General features: G+C 41.3%; 1 protein-coding gene across 4 annotated transcripts in view; it reads right to left on the bottom strand.

The window, feature by feature from the left end:
* MAP4K4 (mitogen-activated protein kinase kinase kinase kinase 4) overlaps positions 1 to 22,390 on the bottom strand; it is a 217,776-nt gene that overhangs the window by 51,338 nt on the left and 144,048 nt on the right. For all 4 annotated transcript variants that reach the window (XM_090020650.1, XM_090020658.1, XM_090020664.1 and 1 more), the window contains exons 4-11: positions 18,997 to 19,122; positions 15,371 to 15,481; positions 12,567 to 12,657; positions 10,386 to 10,516; positions 6,390 to 6,444; positions 4,274 to 4,352; positions 1,722 to 1,897; positions 34 to 106 (exon numbers count right to left, since the gene is read on the bottom strand). In XM_090020650.1, coding sequence (XP_089876776.1) covers positions 34 to 106; positions 1,722 to 1,897; positions 4,274 to 4,352; positions 6,390 to 6,444; positions 10,386 to 10,516; positions 12,567 to 12,657; positions 15,371 to 15,481; positions 18,997 to 19,122 — 842 coding nt within the window. The remainder of the gene's footprint in view (positions 1 to 33; positions 107 to 1,721; positions 1,898 to 4,273; positions 4,353 to 6,389; positions 6,445 to 10,385; positions 10,517 to 12,566; positions 12,658 to 15,370; positions 15,482 to 18,996; positions 19,123 to 22,390) is intronic.

Below are 22,390 nucleotides of genomic sequence, written 5' to 3'. Positions count from 1 at the left end.
ACTGCTCAATGGTCTCCCACCAGTATTTGTTACCTTGGTTCTCCTTCTTGTTCAGGCACTTCCTCCTCTTCTTCCTCACTTCCACTATATTCATACTCTGTCTCATCTGGCAATTAAGAGAGGAAATAACATGCTAGGTAGCTATTACATTTTTTTTTTCTACTACTTTAAAATACCTTTTTTTTTTGTGTACAACAGCCCCGCGCCCCCCCAAGCTCCCGGAAATTTAAGTGTGCTATGTTTGCAAGCAATACAGTAATACCAGTACATCACTAAGGGCAAACCTGAAGGTAAAATCTGCACACCACTCACAGGGAGCAGAACAAGCAGGCTGTGCTCCTTAACTGCTAGTCAGTTACTATAAGTAAAGATATTTTTTACTTCATTCCAGCTTTAAAAAAGATGGTGATGTTACATTCTAGGATTCATAGATGCTAGGGTCGGAAGGGACCTCAACAGATCATAGAGTCTGACCCCCTGCCCTGGGCAGGAAAGAGTGCTGGGGTCAGATGATGTTATGTATTCTAGAAAAATATGGTATTTAGATTCTCCATGATCCCATTCTGAATAGCTTAAAGTCAACCAGGTTTACATAAAGCCCATTGGAACTATTCATTTATGACCTCAGCTGAGACACCCAAGGAAACACCATTAGTTTTATCCATAGGCTCCTACCATTGGTCTAGCATCAGCACAGTCATCATCCACCTGCTGTACCAGTACCAGACTAATACAATTCTGATTGTGGAGCAAATTGTCAAACTGCAACATAGCTAGACACATTGAGAGCAGAAAACAAGGCTTCCTTTGTCCCTAAAGCAGGATATGCTCCTGCCCACTAACTTTTAATGAAGTACCTTTGATGATACCAAATTCCTTGTCTGATTCTAAACATCAGAAATTATTCAGGGCAGACACAGAGGTAACAGTAACACCGGTATATAAATATAATACTACAATAAGAGTTAGGCCTGTCCGCTCCAATACCATTACATTTAGTGCTAAATTGTTGTAATGGTAAACCTGTCTTCTTCAAATTTAACTCCACTTATTGTCATAGGTATACAGACAGCAGTTTTATCATAAGAGCTGATGTATGGTCCACAAACAAGCCCCCCTTCCCTTTTAAATGTTTTGAAGTTGTATCTCTTCACAGCCTAACAAAAATTTTAACACCTCCTGTTCAAGTACCCAAAGAAAAAGGGCATGGACAAACGTACATTCCTGTTGTGACCCTGGACGAAGCAGTTAAAGTTGGAGAGGTTTTGCTACATGTGTCTCGCTACAGAATTATGCACACAGTGACAGTTGTATCCTAACAGCTTGTATCAGTGTCCTTTGATAGCGATACAGCTGCTATATTTGTCTATATCCAAATACTTCAGCATCTTTACTTAATGTAAATTCCAATTATGGCATAACTCCAGGAATGAATGTATAAGCAAAACAAATATGAGAGGGTACACAATCCCAAATATCTTTGTAGATAGTGTGATATTTAGGTTATGTAGGTAATACTGTAGTTGAGTGAAACTATGAGATATTCTTACAATTAAAACTGTGTGTAGAAAAGGCAAGACAAAATTTGAAAGGAATCTTTCCATGTGGAAGTTCAATTATAAAAAAAACAATGTCCTTTTTTCTTCTATTTGCAATAATACTTACTGATTATTTTTTATTAAACATCTAAAAAACAAACTAATTTTTAAAGGTCTGCATACCTTTCTCTCCTCTCTTCTTTCTGGTCCTGTCTATATGATCCTTCAGCTGGATTCGGACTTGCCTTTCATTTGGCTGATCACGTATAAAAGGATGTTTTAAAAGCTGTTCTGTAGAAGGCCTCTGCATGTAGTTCTTCACTAAACAACCTTCTATAAAGCTAAAAAACTTTTTTGACCTGAAAGAGAAGAGAAAAAAGGCAGAAAATTTATAAAACCGTTTTCAGTTCTTCCAAATTATATTTAAACCCCTCAATTCCCTCTCCTAATAAGAAAGTTCTCCCAAAAGAGTGATTACTGGTACCTTACATATACAGACTACCAAATTTGTGATTTTGCAATTTTTATTGAAACAGCAAATTTAAAGTTGGTCTCCATGACTAGGAAACCATGCAAAATCACTTGGGGTGGGGGGGAGCTACAAAACCAAAGGGTGGGAAGCCCTGGCATCCTGAAACATAACGGCGGGGGGAGTGGTGGCAGCACTGTGGCAGAGCGCAGCAGGCCCCATAACACCTCTGATCGATTGGCTGAGGAGCCCTGGAAGCCCTGCCCCTCCCCAGAAACTGAGAGATGGCCATTTGAAAATGGTGCTGGACACCATGCTCAGATTGCGAAATCAGAGAGCAGGTGCCCCAAATTTGCTAGGTTCCCTTCTTACAGAGGTTCAAAAAAGATGTGGGAATATCGCCAATGCCAACATCCCATCCTCAAGTAATACCAAACTGCCTTTATACACACCTGCCTTAGTGAGGTATCTTTGTAGGAATTTAAAAAAATTAATCTTTTTTTAACCTGAATGGCCATAACAAACATACTTAACATTTTCAACAGTTGACAATGTCACACAATTCATTCATTTCAGGCCCAAGGAATCAAATTCACCCCCAGTGTAACTCTACGAAACTTCTCTAAAGTGGTCTGGCTCATCCTGGTTTGCTTAAGACAGTAGTCATGTTCGGCAAATCAAAGTGCATCTTGTTAAAGTTACGATTAGTCCTGACAGCCTACTGTATTAAAGAGAAATTGTCAGTATAAGCATCATTTTAATAAATCCTGTTTTACCTCTGCTTCTAAAAAAAATCCTTAGAGCAATGAGTGAAAAATATTTTTTAAAAACTGAACTTTTTAGCATTTATACAGTTTTCTTCTTCTCTGGAATCCATCATGATCAATGAAAACAGGTTAAAATCAGCAGCATTTTTAGTCAACTTCACTTTTTAATCCTTGGGCATTTGCAAAATGCTGTTGTGCTTGGATTTTAAACACTATAATGAATGGACAAATTAAAACAAACATGTTTCTTATCTCTCAAAAAATCTTATAGATAAATATTCATACTCTACCTTTTACAAAGCTTATTTAAAATGGACTTCCTGAAGGGTTTTTTTTTGTATTTTTTAAAGATAGTAAGGTTTCTACAAAGAAAAGCATAAGCAAGAGGTGTGCAAACACTTAATCTGATTTCCTGTCTTTAACACCTACAGCATCTGTGCATATATGTGCACAGATATATACATGTATATAGAAGAGCACTGCTCTACCAAGACGACAAGGATCAAGATGACAATGACAAAAAGGTTATTTATACATTAGTATAAAAGGTCACATCACATTATACAGCTGCTCCTCACTTAATGTCATAGTTACGTTCTTGCAAAATGCGACTTCAAGTGAAACGACGTTAAGCAAATCCAATTACGTCACAATAGTTATCTACTAGCAGGTGGCGGGCAAGCAACATTATAACTGAACATTGTGCAACTTTAAATGAGTATATTCTCTAATCGATCAGCGGTGTAATAATGAAACAACGTTAACCAGGATGACGTTAAGTGAGGAGTACCTGTAATTTCTCTATGACAGAACTTCTGCATTCAGCCTCACACTCACAGAATTCATGCAGCATATTTTTTAACACTTACATGTACTCTTGCACCACATTCAATCTATAGAAAAACTCTTTCTAGTAAACAATATTGTTTCATACATGTCAGTTGTATGTAATAATGACAAAGGGGTAGTGGGTGGGGAGAGAATCCTGCAATGTTCATGGACTCTTCTCAGCTGGCAAGCACATGCGCAGTCTCAAATGTTTACAATAATTATTGTGAAGGCCTTCGTTAATTTTAATAGCTCCTTTCAATGTAGCATCGAGGCAGCTATGGTACTGGTCTTGTTTCTTTATCATCTTGTATCTCAGAAAATATATTGCAAATTAGGAATGCAGCAAAAGACAAGAATGAGTTGTGGTATAATTTGTCACCCTAATATGATGCTCTGTCACCAGAGCAGCTTATTTTTATTATTGTCTCATGATTCAAAAAACATTTCCCTAAAATAAAATAAAATAAAAAATAATTAATGTATATCATCTTATTGTCCTTTGATTTAATGCCATAAGAAGATAAGAAAAGAGTGATTTAGCCAACTTAAACTGTTACTATTTCCTTATAACAGTAAATTAGTACTTCCTTTATTTCATGGCATACTTGTTGTTATGTTGAAAAGGAAACTATAAAACAGATTGCATGAAATAGGTAACTACTACGTACCATTTCTTGGATTTTAGCCGTGGAGGAGGATTTCTTGGAATAAGAAACAGCGCCCTCATTGGATGCATGTCACAGAGGGCTGGGGAAAAAGAGTTTATATATAAATATATTTGCTCAGGTTTTTTTTCCATTTTGCACGGTTCTGTATCGTGACTGCTTAATTTCCATAGATGTTCTCTATCCCCAATTGCACATCTATGATGAGCAAAGACAAGAACAACCTTAAACAAACTTAAATCAAAATGTAACAGCTCCACTGCTAACTCTGCATTTTAAAGCCAAAAAAAAGAAAAAAAAGTCTGCATCAGTCACCTGATATCCCCCGCTGGCCTATGGAAGGGACAGATACCTATTTCTGCAGAAATCCACCTCTTCTTCAAATTCAAGGTACTTTGTGGTGTCACAGTCCATAAAGGGAAGGGAGAAAAGGCTGGGAGCAGAAGCCTTGGTCTGTACCACTATATGCACCTTCTCTGCCTTTTCACTTGTGAAAAAGATTTTTTTCCTGGTAGTTCATCCCCAATGGAACTGCATGGCCAATGAGTGCACAAAGAGGGAAGCTGGGAGGTGAAGCGGAGTCAGGACTCCTGGGCAGACAACCACAATTCTGCATGGATGCCTGTGGACCAGCAAGTATGGATAACAGTTCTCTGCCAAGGGAGAAACTACTAATGCTGAAGGAATGATCAGCTATGAAAGACACTGGGGGTTCAGTGCAAATGACTCCCTTACCCAAAGGCCTCAGCTACCAATCTTGAGAGGGACCAACTAGGGACTAGTATTGTAGCATTAAAAAAAAAAAAATGCATTGCCAATACCCATCAGGTAAAAATGCCTTGAAGGCATACAGAGCTGATAAGAGTTTTAATCTGAGCAAATAAACAAATAAAAACAAATCCACGTGTTCTCAACAGAAAAGTTGTTAGAGAGACAATAAAAAAATAAAGCTGCAGGCAAAGCAAATGGTCAAAGAACAGCTGATGCAGCCAGAATGTGAGCATGTGTGCAAATGTGCAATCCCAAGGGGGAAAGAATATTAAAAATATGAATTTGAACAAGACAACTGAACTCCATATGACAACTTTAACAGTTTTTATTTTTAAGTCACAGTTAGACGAGGAAGATGGCATTTCATAACTAAAAAGGATGTCAATACTCTCCATCTGATCATTTCCATGACAGCTGTTAATCAGATGTTTCATTATTACATACATAAATAGTAGCCTGACACACTCAAGTTTAAATGGAACATTCCAGTTTTCATACTAAAAGACTGACTGGGATGGCAGGGTAGAATATTAATTTATCCACTTGCTAGGAGTATACTCAAGTGAAAACAAAAGTTTGTAAACTCCATTTTTGACGTAGTTCTGGTCCTCTGGTTCAGCTTCATACTTAGTTTTATTCCCCCGTATGTGAAAAAATACAGCATGAAAAAGGTTATGAATTTGAGGCCTTTTAAATTCCTTTTCTGAATATATTCAAATGGTCTACATTAAAAAGTTCTTCACGAACAGTTTTGAATGTATGCTTATCATCTAAATCACATTCCTCCAAGAATCTTTGGCATTGTGCAAGTAGTAAGAAAGGAAAGATAAGAATTTGCCCCTCTTCTGCAAATCCAAGGCACTCTGTTCAAGAAGAATCTTACCACTACAATGACTTATGGATATTAAAGATGGAAAAGACATGATAAGTAGTGTAAAAGTCCTGACAAAGCAGGATAGTACATTTTTCAACCTTTTTTTCTCTGCTCTAAGTTTAAAATATCTCATGCAAGGGTATTCACTACACCTTAGGGACACAGCTCCAAAGCCTAATATACCCACTTTAGGAAGTTAATAGACCAATTAGCTTCCAAATGCTCCTAATACTTTTATTACACTACTATAATCACAATCTGCACAGTAATGCTTAAAATACTGCAGTATCTTTAGTGATGTTGCTGTTTATAGTATTTTATATTTATAGAACAGAAAAAAACCCCCAAAGACTACAATAACACCATCAGCACATTTTCAGAAACCTCAAAGCTGGGTTTAGATTACAACCAGAAGCTCCTAAGTATAAGTTTCAACTTTAATCAGCCGCTTGGAAAAGAATACATATCACTTACGGGGAGCGCCTTCTGCCATTTCAATGGCTGTAATGCCACATGACCAGAGGTCACTCTGCAAAGAGAAGACCATATGTTAGTAGGTATATTTGCCCATTTAGATAATAAAGTAACGTTATCTGCTGACATACTGCAGGTAACAGGCTAAAACCAGCTACCAAGTTTCTTTAAATAATAGTACTTAAAATGGCTTTAATCTTTTAACCCCATCAAAAGCTGCTAAATGTTGCATCAGATAGCATGCGTGCCTGCGCACGCATAGACATACAGACACACAATAATGCATGCAACATTTTTAATATATACACAACTGTAAGGTATTTGAAGGCATAACAGCAGGTCATATTCACCCAAAATGTAGATTTCCTGAGGAAAAAAATAGTAGGGGGATTTTTAAAACAGTCCCATGGACAATTATTGTAAGAGATGCATTCCTTCATGCAATCTTCTGCTAATGCAGGAAACCCAAAAAATGAAAAGTACTAGTAAGAAAGATGAATACTGGCCAGCATGTTTCAAACATCTAGACCAGTTAGTTGTCGGCAATTTTTGGACAGGGTGGATCTGCTACCTTGACTTGTAAGAGGTTGGTACGCAAGGGCAGACAGAGGGGGTGCTGCAAGGGGCCCAATCCTTGTTTTGGCAGCACAGCCCTGGCCCTGTCCACACTAAGGCATGCGTGTGTACCCACCCCTGATCCAGACTGAGGAAATACAAGTCAGTACAGAATGCATCGTATGTTGAAAATTCTTTGTTTTAATAATGGAGCATTATACTTCTGTATAGGACTTTAAAAACCAGCACTTTAGCCCACCACAGCTTCTTGGCAGCTCAAGAAATCTGCTACCATTACTAGCCCAATAAGTGGTACATGATGTGGCAGCACAAATTCCTGCATGCCAGCTGACATGGGTCAATGGCCATTAGCTCATGAGTGATAAGCAGCTTCTGTTCCTTAGGCACCTATTGGGTAAGAAGTTTCCTCAGTGCAGTCTCACATGGACTGCATTTTAAGGTGGGGAGGGGGAAGAGGATTGACCCGGAATAGAATCTGTTGACTGGCAACTATGCTAGAAGATGATTATATTCCCTCCTGAATCACAACTATTGATAATAAAAATCTCTCCCACTATTGGCAAAGGGAAAAAATGTAATTCCTAAAGAATCCTTGAGTGGACAGAAATTCCATTAGTTTCTGACAAGGACTAGGGATGTGGGGAACAGGAACAGAATGCTTTGTGAGAAAAGTGTTGATGAGAAACTCCCTGGTGATCATCCTGTGATTACAGGAACACTTGCTGGAATGGATAACTTGTTCTATGCTCAAATCACTAGGTTACAAGCAACAGAACTTCTGGTCAACTGCATTTTCAGGCCCAAAATATTTCCACTCTAGCACCCATTCCTCTTGGTTCAACTCATTAGCTGCCACCAACTTGTTTCCAAGCTATCTTGAAAAACTACCTAAAGTCTGCAGCAAATGGATCCTACTATATTTATTTACTTGAAATCCTTCCAAATTCAACAGAAGCAAGAGAGACAGTGGTTTAAGATGGACATAAATATGAGTCACAAGTATTCTATACCTACATTGAATTCGTTTTCACTTTATTCACTGGGGGGTTCTCCCATGAGAATAATTTGTATTAGATTACATTTAATCTTAAAATAATCTTGACCCTTATTGCCCATCCATGCCCTATAAAATTGTAAATTACATCTTTAAAACCTAGGCCAAGGGTTAGCGAGGAACTAGTTAGGGAACTTCTGGAGGGACTAGATGTATTTAATCAGCTGGTCTGGACGATCTCCACCCTCGAGTACTGAGGGAATTGGCTGAGGTCATTGCGGGACCCCTGGCACAGCTTTACAAGCACATGTGGTGCTCTGGTGTGGTGCCAGAGGATGGGAACAGGGCCAGCGTGGTTCCCATCTTCAAAAAGGGGAGGAAGGAGGACCTGGGAAACTATAGGCCAGTTAGGATTACCTCGATCCTGGGCAAGCTTTTCGAGAGAATTATTCTGGCACATGTCCACGAGGGACCAGCAGGGGAGATCATGCTTAGGGGCAACCAACACGGGTTCATTAGAGGCAGGTCCTGTCAGATCAACCTGGTGGCCTTCTATGACCAGGTCACCAAATCCTTAGATGCAGGGGTAGCAGTGGACATAGTCTTCCTGGACTTTCAGAAGGCCTTCGACACTGTCTCTCACCCCATTCTCGCTAAGAAACTGGGGGACTGTGGTGTCGACACCTACACAGTCAAATGGGTCGCTAACTGGCTGGAGGGCCACACCCAGGGAGTGGTGGTGGAGGGGTCATTTTCGACCTGGAGGGATGTGGGCAGTGCGGTCCCCCAGGGCTCAGTTCTCGGGCCCGCACTGTTCAACATCTTCATCAGCAACTTGGACAAGGGGGTAAAAAGCACCCTGTTCAAATTTGCTGATGACACTAACATGTGGGGGGATGTGGGCACGCTAGAAGACAGGAATAGGCTGCAATCAGATCTAGACAGGTTACAGGGGTGGGCAGATGAGAACAGGATGGGATCAACACTGACAAGTGCAAGGTGATGCACCTGGGGAGGAAGAACCAGCACCATACCTACACACTGGGGAACTCCCTTCTCATCAGTGCAGAGACAGAAAAGGATCTTGGAGTCGTCATTGATGCCAAGATGAACATGGGCCAACAGTGTGGGGACACAGTCAGGAAGGCCAACCGCACCTTGTCATGCAGTCACAGATGCACCTCAAGCAGATCCAAGGAGGTGATCCTCCCCCTCTATGCAGCACTGGTCAGGCCATAGCTGGAATACTGTGTCCAGTTCTGGGCGCCACACTTCAAGAGGGATGTGGACAACATGGAGAGGGTCCAGAGGAGGGCCACCCGAATGATCACAGGGCAGCAGGGAAGGCCCTATGAGGAGAGGCTAAGGGACCTGAACTTGTTAAGCCTCCACAAGAGAAGGCAATTCTGTTTGGCAGGAATTTGGCGCTACTTCACGGTCAGGGCGGCTAGGGCCTGGAACCAGCTTCCAAGAGAAGTGGTGCTGGCTCCTACCCTGGGGGTCTTTAAGAAGAGGCTGGATGAACACCTTGCTGGGGTACTTGACCCCAGTACTCTTTCCTGCCATGGCAGGGGGTCAGACTCAATGATCTGCTCAAGTCCCTTCTGACCCTAGAAACTATGAAACTATGAAAACAAGTAGACTGAAGTGCATATAAAAAAAAATTAGTCCAGAGAAATGAGCTGAAAATATCAATCCAATTCACTACAGCTTCAGTATGTTTATGCATCCACAAGTAGATTATTCAGTTTAAGGAGGTGTTTTTGACTCAAATAAAATAAAGAGCTGCAAATTTTGTATGTTATTCCCTTTCTTATGCCACCATGAAAACAAGGTAAAAGGCACCTGGAGCTTTTATTAAAGGGATATAGTTACAGGAAACACAAACCAAAAATTGGAGGTGCACGTCAAAACAATTTTAGAGGTAAGAGCGGAGATGTGTAGAGATGAGGGAAAGTATATCTGATAGATTCATTCTTCTTAACAATTATGTCATCTCATACTAGGACCAGACATGTATTAACCAGCTCCATTTATGTTTCCATTTAACCCTTCTACTCGGACAAGAGTACTCCTTTCACATGGTGGCTTTATTTGGGGCAGACCTTAAAATTAAATTATTATAGTAATTCATGACAATGCAACAACTTTTCTAAAATTCCTCTTTACTCTTATTTTCAGTATTTCAACACAATGAGACCTTGGGTGGAATTTCTAGGAGCATGCAATACATGTACTAATTTTTACTAATATTTAAAGATAATAAACTGGTAATGATCCATACACAGTACTCTCGTTAGAAAGATGTAGGTCTACAAGAAATTACTCTCACAAAAGATGACAAAAGACATAATAGCTGCCTTCAATCAAAGCTGTTAAAGATAGCAGATGTACTTTTTATTACTGTGTGAACAGGGCTCTCTTACTCTGTAATCATAAGTAGCGTCAGGATTTTCATCACAGGCAATAACTTCTGGAGCCATCCAGTAAGGAGTTCCAATAAAAGTGTTTCTCCTGCCAACTGTCCTGTCCAGCTGAGCACTGACACCAAAATCCACTGTGGGTGGAAAAAGATGAAAATAAAACAAAAGAGAAAGAAAAAAAAAAAAACATGCTGTGATTACTTCTCTAAAATGATTTGAAAAATAAAGCCATGTGGAAGCTCTGGGTGAGAGGACTAAGGTCAAGAGAAACCATTCAAGTAATGAGAATCCTTGTTCTTTGGACAAAATATACTCAATACCACAACACAGTCAGGAGATCCAGCAATATACAATTTGCTCTTCAGCACCTTACATTACAGATCATCTTCCTGCACAGACGGGGGGTGTGTGCATCTCTGTCGCTGTGTGTCAGGCAGGGGGAAGGAAGGGAGCCCATTGTACCCCCCCAAGAGCCCAGCTACAGTCACTGCCATCCAGAATGCAGAACTACCCAGTTACATTTCTGATTACCATTTCAACAATATTGATTTTGGTGGCGAGGAAGAACAACTGCCTCCACAAGTCATGGGTCAGGAGAACTGGCCCATACAGGGTAACCCTGTCTTCCACAGGCATTCATGCAATGGTGATACTGTTAGCTGGTTGCCCTTCGGCTACAATATTCTCTGCTCAAAAATCGGGGACAGAAAGAAAAGAACTAGTCATAAGATTACTTCCTACTCTAATTCATATGGAGGAGGCATAGGCAGGAATAAGAGTTGAGTCAAATTTAAGAAATACCAACTCAATCACCAGTCTACGCAGTTTCTGCAGCAGTAAATTAAACTGTCAGAAAAACCTACTTATTAAACTGGCGCAGTCCTCACCTTCCCCCCTAGCACAAACCTGATAATATAGGTAAAACTGCTTTGCTCAATTTGAATTTAATGCAGATATAAGCACCTTTATTTTAAAAAAAACAAACTGGCATATATCAGCATAGACACCAAAGGCACATTCACCCACATCCATTTTTGTAGTAATTACATTTTGGTTTTTTTGCTATTTACATTGTGTAAATAAACCTTACAGAATTAAGAGGCAGCTATTGTGTCCCACTTGGAAACCCACACACAAGGTCCCCATTCCACCAGTGAGGACACCTTTCAGTTTCAGCTAAAGGGAAGATATAGTACAATACAAGGGATACAAATTGAAGAGGAATGCTTCAGCCTGATTTAAAGAACATAAGGAGCACCAGACTGAGTCAGACCACTGGTCCATCTATCCTGGTATCTTCTCTCCTGCAGCAGCAGAGATGGAGTGCTAACGGAAGATTATTTAAACAGGGCCTATCCAGACAGATCCTACCCCTTTTATAGTTTACATCATCCAGAGACCTAGGAAGTCCTAATCTGAACCTTGCAGCTCTACCTATAATATTTAATAGCCATTGGTGGACCTCATCTGCGTGAATTTGATCAATTCTCATTTCAACCTGGTTAAAAGTATCAGTCTTTAGAATAATTTTGGGGCAGCGAGTTCATTTTGCATGTTTTAAACAAATTATAAAATTAACCAAAAAAGCCAACAAGCTTATAATACCATAAATGCAGGATAATAAAGTGTAATAACTGGAAGAGGCAAAAATATGCTGGCATGAAAGCATACATTGCCTTGGAGCCTAGAGGCCAGACCAGGAATGACAACAGCTCTAAACAGGTATCCCAGCAGCTCCAACAGGCATCTGGGCCATATGCTGCAGGTTAGCTGTAAGTGCTATATGATGTCTGTCTCGAACTCAAGCAACAGATGCTTCTTTAATTATAGCCAGATACAGACACCCACTGATTCCTGTTTTGCTGGTGGCTTCTGAATTCAAAATAAATGGAAGAGTCAATGCTGGTGTTAAAGCTGATCTGCTCAGCCATTCAAAGTCAGTAAGGGGTACAAAGTAATCTATCCATTGATCCCAGTATTCCTAGAAAATGAGATAGTCTCCTTAGTCATACTGCAGCAGTGACCCAATTTATTTCACATATATATATATCTATAGATATATCTATATAGATATAGATATAGATATATATAGCATTATATAATCACATGCTACTGCATGTGACATTCTAAAGAAATAAAATGAATATGAGAAACATCAAGAAGTGGATATTCTTGCCTACTTACCCAGCTTCACCTCTGCATTTTCTGTCAATAATACATTCTGCCCTTTGATGTCCCGATGAATCACATGGTGGGCATGGAGATGTGCCAGGCCCTGAACAAAAAAAAAAAAGACATACATCTAAGGTTAGCTCCTCTACTTAGCAGCAGTCCCATAGAGTCCAAATTGACACAGACAAAGTGCTTGGTTAGTTACTCTTGAAGTTATTAAAAAACCCACACTATGATGCAGTGGTTTTTGGGATCCTGCTCATGGAATGCATGCACCCTGTTGCACTGTACACTTCTACAGCATGCCACCCACATAGGTTTTGATAATCAAACAGGGGCTACCAGAAGTGGTGCACATACTGCAAACAAATAAAGCCCAAAATCTATGCTTTACAAATTCTTTTTAGTTGCAGTTTTAAGAAACTAACTCCCATAAAGTTTCAAGACAATAAAGCTATAGTTGTGATATGCATAGCGTCATCCGTAAAAGAACAGCAACTTAACATGGGGAATGAACCAACCCACACTTATTTCCAATGCCAGTAATCCTTAAGAGGAGAAAAATGCGAGATAAATTTATTTAGCGGGTAAAGGCGATACAAGCAATAGACTAGAGAACCTTGGCAAAGTTGCAGTTCTGGTGTTTTGCTCCTGTACTTGGATTATTGTTCTTTGCAACTGAATACATACAAAAGACAGCATTATATTTTCCAAAGAAAACAAAACCTGCTGGCATACAGTGCTTTTGGTTGAGACACCACCTGGATGCATGCCCCAAAGCATTAACAATGTAGAGGAAAGGATAAGGAAGACGTATGTTATATTTTACTATCTAATATAATTTGTGGAGCAAGAGGCAAATCTCTTAGCAACTGACTTTATTTTGGTTTCTCTTCAGCAGTCAGTTTAGAAAATTCTATTCTCTAGTGGCATCATCTTGCTTGCTCATGCTGCCCGCAAAGATTTAATGGTTTTGTAAGGGGGGTGGGGGAGGGAGGTCTTTTTAAAAAAAAGAAACACAAAAAACAAACAAACCTTAAGTTGCAGAAGGTTAAAAGAGTAGTAATTGCTGTGGAGCAATTTTCTAACACATGTTCTTCATTAAATGATCATTAACTAGTTTGCCTATATAACAGTTTGGGGTTTTTTTTAAGAATAGTTAATGAATGTGGCAAATAATAGATGTCATGAGCTAGAGCAATGAATGTTTAATGTTTCTGAGACCATCCACTGACTGTTAAGACTAAGCATGGCCTTGTCCTCTGTGAAAACTAAGGCTTCTACTGTGGCTTGGCACAGCACACCTTGTACAGCCTCAGTCCCATATTGCATCAACTGGGAAGGTAATCTTCAGTTCCCACATCTGTATCCTTACTGGAAAGCATGTTTGGACTGGGAACAGGATAGCAGGACTTGCTATTCAGATTCTGAACCACTGCCTTACCACTACCCAGCACACAAGGATACATTTGATAAATTCTCTCCTATATTTCCACTTCAACAAATCTTTAAGCTCACTAAGGTTGTATCTTTTTCTCCCTCCGAGACAAAATCATCGAATCCAATCTTTTTTTTTTTTGCAATGCCTCCTGACAATATGCCTCCTCACTTGTTTTCTCAAAACATTCAGATTCCTGCTAGCAAACAATTCATCCCTTTAAAATTCTTTCACAAGAATGAGAGGCAGTATTTTTGCAACACTGTTTTAGATGTTAATTAAGGGACTCTACTCCAGAAATATGACTTCACACTTTACTGGAGGAGAATCTAAGATGTGCAAGGTAAAGTATGCTGCACTTCAGAAACAATTATTAGAAGTTTTATAACCATCTCAGATAGAGTATTGAGACACAACTTGACTGATGTTAAAAACCAGTTATAAATGCAACTTGTAACAGAGTTGCCATTGGGTATTTTTGTCACTTGCATTCTGGCTTACTAGTGAGCAGCAACAAAAGAGTCCAAATGCAAACAGCTTTTGGCACTGCTCTCTGGAGTTAGGGCAATAAGCCAAGATTCCCTGTCTTCCTCCCTCTTCTCAAAATTTACTGCTGCCACAATGCACGAAAGCAGAAGACAGAAGCCACGTTTGACATAAGATCCAATGATACGGTCCTTTACTTCAGGTTTTATTACTAGAGCAGTCCCATTCACATACTGTTACTAACAATATGGGGTGCAAGATATTTTTCTTTATCAGATGAGAGGAGGAATGCTGTACCAGTTTCAATCAGCACAACACTCAAAATGCCGATCAAGCAGCGCCACATTTATATCAATTGGAAATTACACATGAAAAAGTAACAAAACTACGGGGACAGCCATCTTTCTGAAAAGTAAGATTGTATACCGCCATATAACATTTTAGGGGCCTGACTGAGCATGACACACCATTCTTCTCCATCAATTTCTGAAAGTTTCGGTGTGCAAGCACTCCAAGTGGAATTTTCAGAAAAGCTCTCACCACTGGCCTAACCCTGCTCCCACAGCTTCAATGTCAGCAGAGGAAAGAGACTAGTGCTAAGCATTTCTTAAAAATCCCAGCCTTAAGCTAATTTTGTTATATCAATGTGGATAATTAGGGGTTCCAGAAGCATGCCTATGCACATTAGAGATATGAAAAACATATTCTCAAACTCTGTGCTGGCCTCTTGTGACAGTTACCCACTTTCTGCAAGGTTGCCATTACTGTCCTTCCACGCAGTAAGCAGACGTTTGGGGCTTTTACCCCAAGAATCTTAATGTAAACAACCCTCTTCAGTTCCATCCAAATTAGTACAGAAATTAAGGTCGACGTGATGGATTACTGTCCTCACCCTGAGAATCTCTCTTGAGATGTATGCTATCCAGTCTTCTTTCAGAGTATTCCCTTTTGTGTTCTTCACAAGGTCTGTGATAGATCCTGCTCCACAAAACTCCATAACAAGCTGAAAAACAAACAAGCCAGTACTGAACACAATTCACAGAAAACCCAGGGTTTAAGATGCACCAAAGTTTGATATAATATTATTCTCATACAGAGACAAATGGTCAAATACCATGTCTTGGCCTGGAAAAGGGAGGTAAACACAGTTCTGATGCATGTCAGACATACAGAACGTGTCTCATTAGTAGGGACTTACTCAATTTGTGATTTCATGGAAACCACACCAAAAAAAATTACTTTAAATTGGACATTGTCTGCACAATCTACAAAACAACCAAAACAACTGGCCCCCCCCAAACTTACTAAAAATAAAATGGTGGTTCACCATGGCTGCTGTGGCCTGGCCTATGCTGAGGGGTTAAAATGATCACACCATCCCAAAACTCCTTATTTTGCAATTCCCATTTATTTACAAGGGTCAGAAACAACTGCTGGCATTGCACATATATTTATATCTTAGCTTCTTAAATAGCTAAGCACTGTTAACTAAAAACACATTCATGCATAATGATCAACACTGAAATATTTTCATTCTACAAGAACTAAGAACTAATTTCTATCCACTGACAATCCCTTAGAAATTTCCAATATTTTTATTTCAAAAGTTAAAAATAAATACATAAATAAATAACCCAAGGGATTCTAGAAGGATGCACTGATACATCGGTCTGATATTGGTTCGGCACCAACGTAAAGAAAGTTGGTTATATCAGAAATCAGCACAATGTGGCCAATAATTTGGCCGATAAATGCCCGTGGGTGCGTGCAGCCGCAGTACAGCGCAGCAGCTTGGAGAGCTGAGTCCAGCTGGTAAGTTTACTGTGGTGGAAGGGGAAGCGGGAGGGAAGGGGTGTGGGAGGGCAGATCAACGCCACCCACGGTGAAGAAGTGAGTGGGGCAGGTGCTACCCAGCTGGAGTGGTGCGGCGCGCACGACAAAGCTGCAGCTCGTCCAGGGAGTGAGTACGCCCCCCAGATCTGCACAGGGTAGGGTGGGCAGGCTGCAGCTGTGGACTAGAGCAGGGCTGCACCAGGCTCTTCTCAGCAGAGGCTGGGTTCGGGGTGGGTGGTGGCGGCACTGGGAGAAGGACTACGGGGGCGGGGAAGGGGGGAGGCTGCAGCCACTCCAAATTTCACCATAGCCCTCCCCCAACCCCACCTCCCAGAGTTGCCGCCACCTGCCTGGGGTAGCTCTGGCTCAAACCCCTGCCTCCACACACGCGCTGGGAAAAGCCAGGACTGCACCGGATGGGTGCTGGCAGCACTGGCAGGGGAGGACTACAGCAAAATTTGGGGTCACTGCAGCCCCCCCCGTAACCCCCCTACCAGTACTGCTGTCACCTGCCTGAAGTCCAGCCACTGCCGAGAAGAGCCCAGTGCAGCCCTGACTCCAGCTGTCAGCTGTAGTCCACCCACCCTGCCCCGCCCCACCCTGATCTGGGGAGCACACCCCCCATGCCCTCCTGGGGTGCATGCAGTGGCAGGGTGTATCAGTATCGGTCGCCAAAATCTCTCAGTGCACCCCTAGATCTAGTTCTAAGATACATGTAATACCCGTCTTCCATGAAAAAAAGTGAGGTTTACTCCTATATAGGGGTGCACTGATAGATGTTTTGAGGGCCGATACAGATAGCCGATTTTTAAAGGAGGCATACGGCCAATGCTGATCCGATTTCCGATACAGCTGAGTCCAGCTGGTAAGTCTGTTGCGGTGGAAGGGGAAGGGGAGGGAAGGGGCATGGGGGGGGTGCAGAGTAGCACACCCCATGGTGAGGGAGGGAGTGGGGGTCAGGCTGGGGTAGGCGCTACCCAGCCAGGGCAGGATGGGCACAGGACAGAGCCATGGCATGGGGGGGGCGGGGGGAGGAGGGGCGGCTCCTGCTGCTGTGCACTGCTTGCCCAGTGGCTCCCACTGCTGCTCCCGCCCTCATCCTGGAGAGCACCAGACAGGGGGAGGAGTGGGGAGGAAGCATGCTCCCGGATCTGTGTGGGGTAGGGCTAAGCGGGTTGCACCTGCAGGCTCAGGCAGAGGGCTGCACTGCACTTGGGGTGGGCTACAGAGGAATTTGGGGTGGCTACAGTTTGCCCTGCCCCATCCTGCCCTGCGCAGATCTGGGGGCACATGCTCCACCGCCCTGTGCCCTCCTGAACGAGCTGCAGGAGCTGCTGGACAAGCTGCAGGACAAACAGAGCACAGCAGCAGAAGCCGCCTCCACCGAATGAGCTGTGGCTCCATCCCGCGCCTGCACCACCCCAGCTGGGCAGTGCCTACCCGAGCCCCATCGCCAGCCCCAACCCCACTCCCTCCCTCCCTGCGGTGGAGCATTGATCTGGCACCCCCACACCCACACCAGACTTACCAGCTGGACACAGCTCTTCAAGCTGCCAGACTGTGCTCCTCACTGCCTGCATGCTGTGCTGTGGCCAAGCACGCGCACATGCATACACAAGCATTTATCAGCCAAATTATCAGCCACTTCAGGCCGATTTCCAGTATAAGTCAATTTTCTTTATATCACTACAGATCTGATATCATACCGATGTATTGGTGCATCTCTACTCCTATACTCTACAGAGTTCTACTTAAAGTATGTGTTCACAAATTACATTTAAGCGTTTTTTGAAGAGAATGTGTTCAACACCATACACTGAGGGTGCATCTACATAAGTTGCTTACTGCCAAATTGGCTAATTAGCTCAGCAGTAAACATTTTGCATCTACATGTGCAGGACTTTTCGGCTAGACTAAACTAATAAACCCCACAACAGGACAGTATTTGTAATACTTGTATATACCCCGCTACAGAGTTTTTTACTCTGCAGCAATGCACATGTAGACACTGACACATGTGGCTGGGACACAAAGAGGCTTCAGTGTTGGGGCTGCCTGCTACCTAGCCCCATGCTGGAGCACCGTCATAACCCAGCTAGCCCCTCCACAACACACTGAGTCGGGTCAGAACAGCCTCAGGCTAGGAAGCTGACCCTCCCAGGCTCCTTCCCAGCCAGGGCTGCTCCAACTTGGCTCAATGTGCTGCAGTCTCAGGTGCATGTGTATATGCAGTGTCCAGGAGCAATAAACTCCATAGCAATAAGCACCAGAGTTTATTGCTCTGCATTAATATACAAGTGTAGAGATATACAGTGTCTTTAAAATGCTTAACAGTTATCAACGTCATTAAAATGTTAGTGTTGGATAACCCCAAATCTTGAAAAAGGAGAAATTTAAAAGGGCAAAATGGTTATATTTTCTTGCTGCTCCGCTGTTTTTTTCTTTAAGAAGTGCATTATTATCTACCTGAGAAAAAATAAAGTGATTTAAATAAGTCAAATGCTAATAGCAAATCTTAGACCAATTTTTCTCTAAAGGATGCACCAGTACGATTCATCTGATTGATCCTGCCATGAAATATCAAACTGCATTACTTTGTATTACCTAACATGATCTTTCTGCTGTCCTCAAATAATAAGCAAAGGGGAAAAGGCCTAGGACCATATCTGAGAAACATCTGCTTACCCATAACTGATCATCATGCCCTGGAGGACTTTTTTTAATGAAAGCACCATAATAGGTTGCAATATTTCTATGATGAGAGTACTTCTTTAGCATATTTATCTCCAGCTTGATTTCTTCTTCTTCATCCTTTGAAACAAAACAAAAAACATGCATTTTATATGATGTGCATTATTTATCACCTCCACACTCACATGAATGGGTAGATACAAAGGAAGAGAATTCAAGTTATACCAGCAGCATGCTCAATGAATACAGTTTGGCTTAGTGCTATGGGATGTCAGGGTTTGTTACAGGAAATCCTGACACCATTACAAGACTGAAAATACATGCAATTGATAAGAATTCCACAAAATTCCTATCGTTTAAATGACATATTAATAATTACATGGGAATTTCTCTGTAACTGGAAAAAAGACTTCTGAAAGACCAAAAAGATCCATTTTCACACGTCAGCCTGGTTATTACAGTCATGGCACAGACAGTTTCTAATAAACTTTCTCTTAAATCCACAGAATTTAGAATGGATCAATTATCAGCAGCGAAAAAAACCTGAGCGGGGGGGGACTGACTATAACATTTGACCAATTCTATTCAAATCCCATGCAAACCACTCAGTGGCACAGGTTTTTACCATTAAAGTATGCTCTCCTTCAGGATTGAGTCTTTGCAGGAAATGGGTTACACAGAAGCCCATCTTGTGCCAAAAGCAGCAGACAAACTAATTCTGCTTCAGGAAGACCACTTGGGAGCTCTGGAAGTCCCTTTACTCATGTAAATGAGCCATTTGCCCTGCATCCCACAAGTCAGTCCTCCTCCGTATAGTTGTACACAGGAAAAACAAGTGCATCAGGAAGAGCATGGCTAGGAGTCCAACATGTAAACAGGATACCATACACAAAGACAGAGGAAAGGTTTCTTTTTTCCTCCCTTAGTAAAATGCTCCTACATAGCACCAACTCAGGTTGAAGACGGCATATTTTCCAAAGGAAGAAGTTTTTTGCAATAGTTAACAGTAGACATGATATCAGAAACAGATGAAATTTATGCTGTTTGTTTTACAGTAGGTTAAGTACCAGTAGCTGCTAATGTGAGAGGGTTGGGGTGGCCTGCAAACAAAAGGCAGAACACATGCCTGAAGGCAGCATGGCTGTCTACAGAGGGAATGGTATGGAAGAGGATATACCGTGATTGCTGGCTGTGCTTACTGGTACAGGTAGAAGTACACTGCTTAAAAAGGACATATTCCACAGAGAAGACTTCTAATATTCCACATTCACATTGACTTCAGTGGGAACAGAATCAGTCCAATAGTTTGGGTTTCCATTCAGTCCAGTAGACTTTAGGAGCAAAGCTTGTGAGGTATTACATTGATTAGAGACAGGGAACAACTGGCTATAACAGCAAGTCACACACAGACAGTGCAAAATCAGATTGTCAATGCACGTTACCCTGTGACTTGCTAGAGCAACTGTGCTATTTCAGGCCTGAACCTTCTCCCAAACTAAGACCACAAGTAGTGCTCTATCATGGCAAACTGTCAATTTAGTTTCTAATGGACATTTATCCATAGCACAAAAGACAGAGCATGTTTATCATTTCATGTGTGTTTTCAATCAAGTTTGAACTCTCAGTGAAAGAGGAGAATAGCTCTACTGCTCTTAATGTCACTAGGTCTTTAAAGATGACACATTCTCCATTTAATGATCCCCAGTGAAATTAAAAAGCTAACAGACCTGAGGCCTCCAGGCATCCCAGCAAAGACAAGCAAGTAAACATGTGGTAACCTCTCCATTACTAAAGCAGATCAGGGACCCTGGGAAAAAAAAGGGGTTGATCAAAACCAAAGTTATTTGTGAAAAAGGGTTGGTTTTGATTCACTGTACTGATTCAATGAGCGTTTTTTCACCTGTCAAGTATGCTCCACTTCAACATATTTAAATGAAAATTTTCAATTTTCAATTCAAAATAACTTTGTTTCGAAATGTTGTTTTTAAAACAAATAGAAATTGAATGAGAAATGTTGATATTAAAAAAAACACACACACACTTTCAATCAACTCGTGTTTTCTCATGATTTGTTTATTCGCAGAAATTATCTTTTCATCCCAATTTGAGACCTGACATTTTTTAAAAGACCTTGCTGCAGAATGGGAAAAACATTCCCTGCCCAGCTCTTGCCATTAGTATATGCTTTGCTGAACAATCAGGTTGCAAGACAGCTGCCAATTCCTGCACGAGAGACCTGGAATTGGATGCTGCACGTTCAGATTACGGTGCTTTTTAAGAAAGGTTGTACAGAAGCACCTCACATCCTGCTGCATACACTATTATTCCTTGCACAGTTGCTCCTATTAGGTCCTCAATTTGCTGAGGCCTCTCATCACAAAGACAAAGGGTAAATTTAAAATGATTGAGGAGAGAGACTGTCACTCACAGGAAAGGATACAAAGCTACATCCTTTTTTCTTGGAAGACAGAGGCAGCTGGTTAGCCCCTCTTAGTGATTTTATGCAGCTGGCATCAATTACCACTTAGCCCATTATCAGTGGATACAAACTCCCATAGAAACATTCTTTGTCTCTGTCTGTGACAGGACAGCAGTAAGTGTTTTCACTTGTACATTCGCTGTCTGTTTGTGACAGAATGTCTGATTACTAGTAATTTTTGCAGTAAGCTATATTTTTGTAAGAGCCACATGATTAAATCAAGTTTCAGTTAGAGCACGGTCCTCTCCAATTTCCATTTACTTAGCTAGAGATTGCTATAGCATTTTTAGGGACAAACAGAACCGGTAGGAGTTTTTATATTAAAAAAGATTAACGAGACACTATCTGTTGATTTCTAGCCCATGCTACAACTATGAATAAATCTATCATCATGGTAAAAATACCAGTAATATCACTTTTCAAGATTTAACATCACACATGTTAAATATAAAACAACAATGAATATTATCTGCAATAGCACCATCTGGTGGGTGCCACACAGTTTACACTTGGAAACCACAGAAGATTTTGTTTCTTTCCCAGCACTTATATTAAAGGCACTGATTCTCAACCAGAGTGTCATGGCACCTTGGGGTGCCTTCAGATACTTGCAAGGATGCTGCAGGGTGTTGCACAATGTTAGCACTGTTAGGTGAGCAAAGATCATTCATCAGATAAACCCAGAGACTTCTAATAGGAATTCAGCGTTAGGTACCTGCTCACCTGCTGTAATCTTACTGAGTTCTTTGCAACAGAAGAATTGCTCTATTATTTTTCTGTAATCAAAACCTGAGTGAAAACTAAGAAATCACATTTTCCAGAGGTGCTTCAAGTTAAAGGTAGAGAACTACTGGGCGTGCTAAAGCAGTAATCTAGTAACTACATAAATTGTATTTCTCTAGGGTGGAA

This window comes from Crocodylus siamensis, chromosome 1 (genome assembly GCF_052110815.1).
Source record: "Crocodylus siamensis isolate JL-2025a chromosome 1, ASM5211081v1, whole genome shotgun sequence".
NCBI classification, from domain to species: Eukaryota; Metazoa; Chordata; order Crocodylia; family Crocodylidae; genus Crocodylus; species Crocodylus siamensis.
This window is presented reverse-complemented; position numbering and strand designations above follow the sequence as displayed.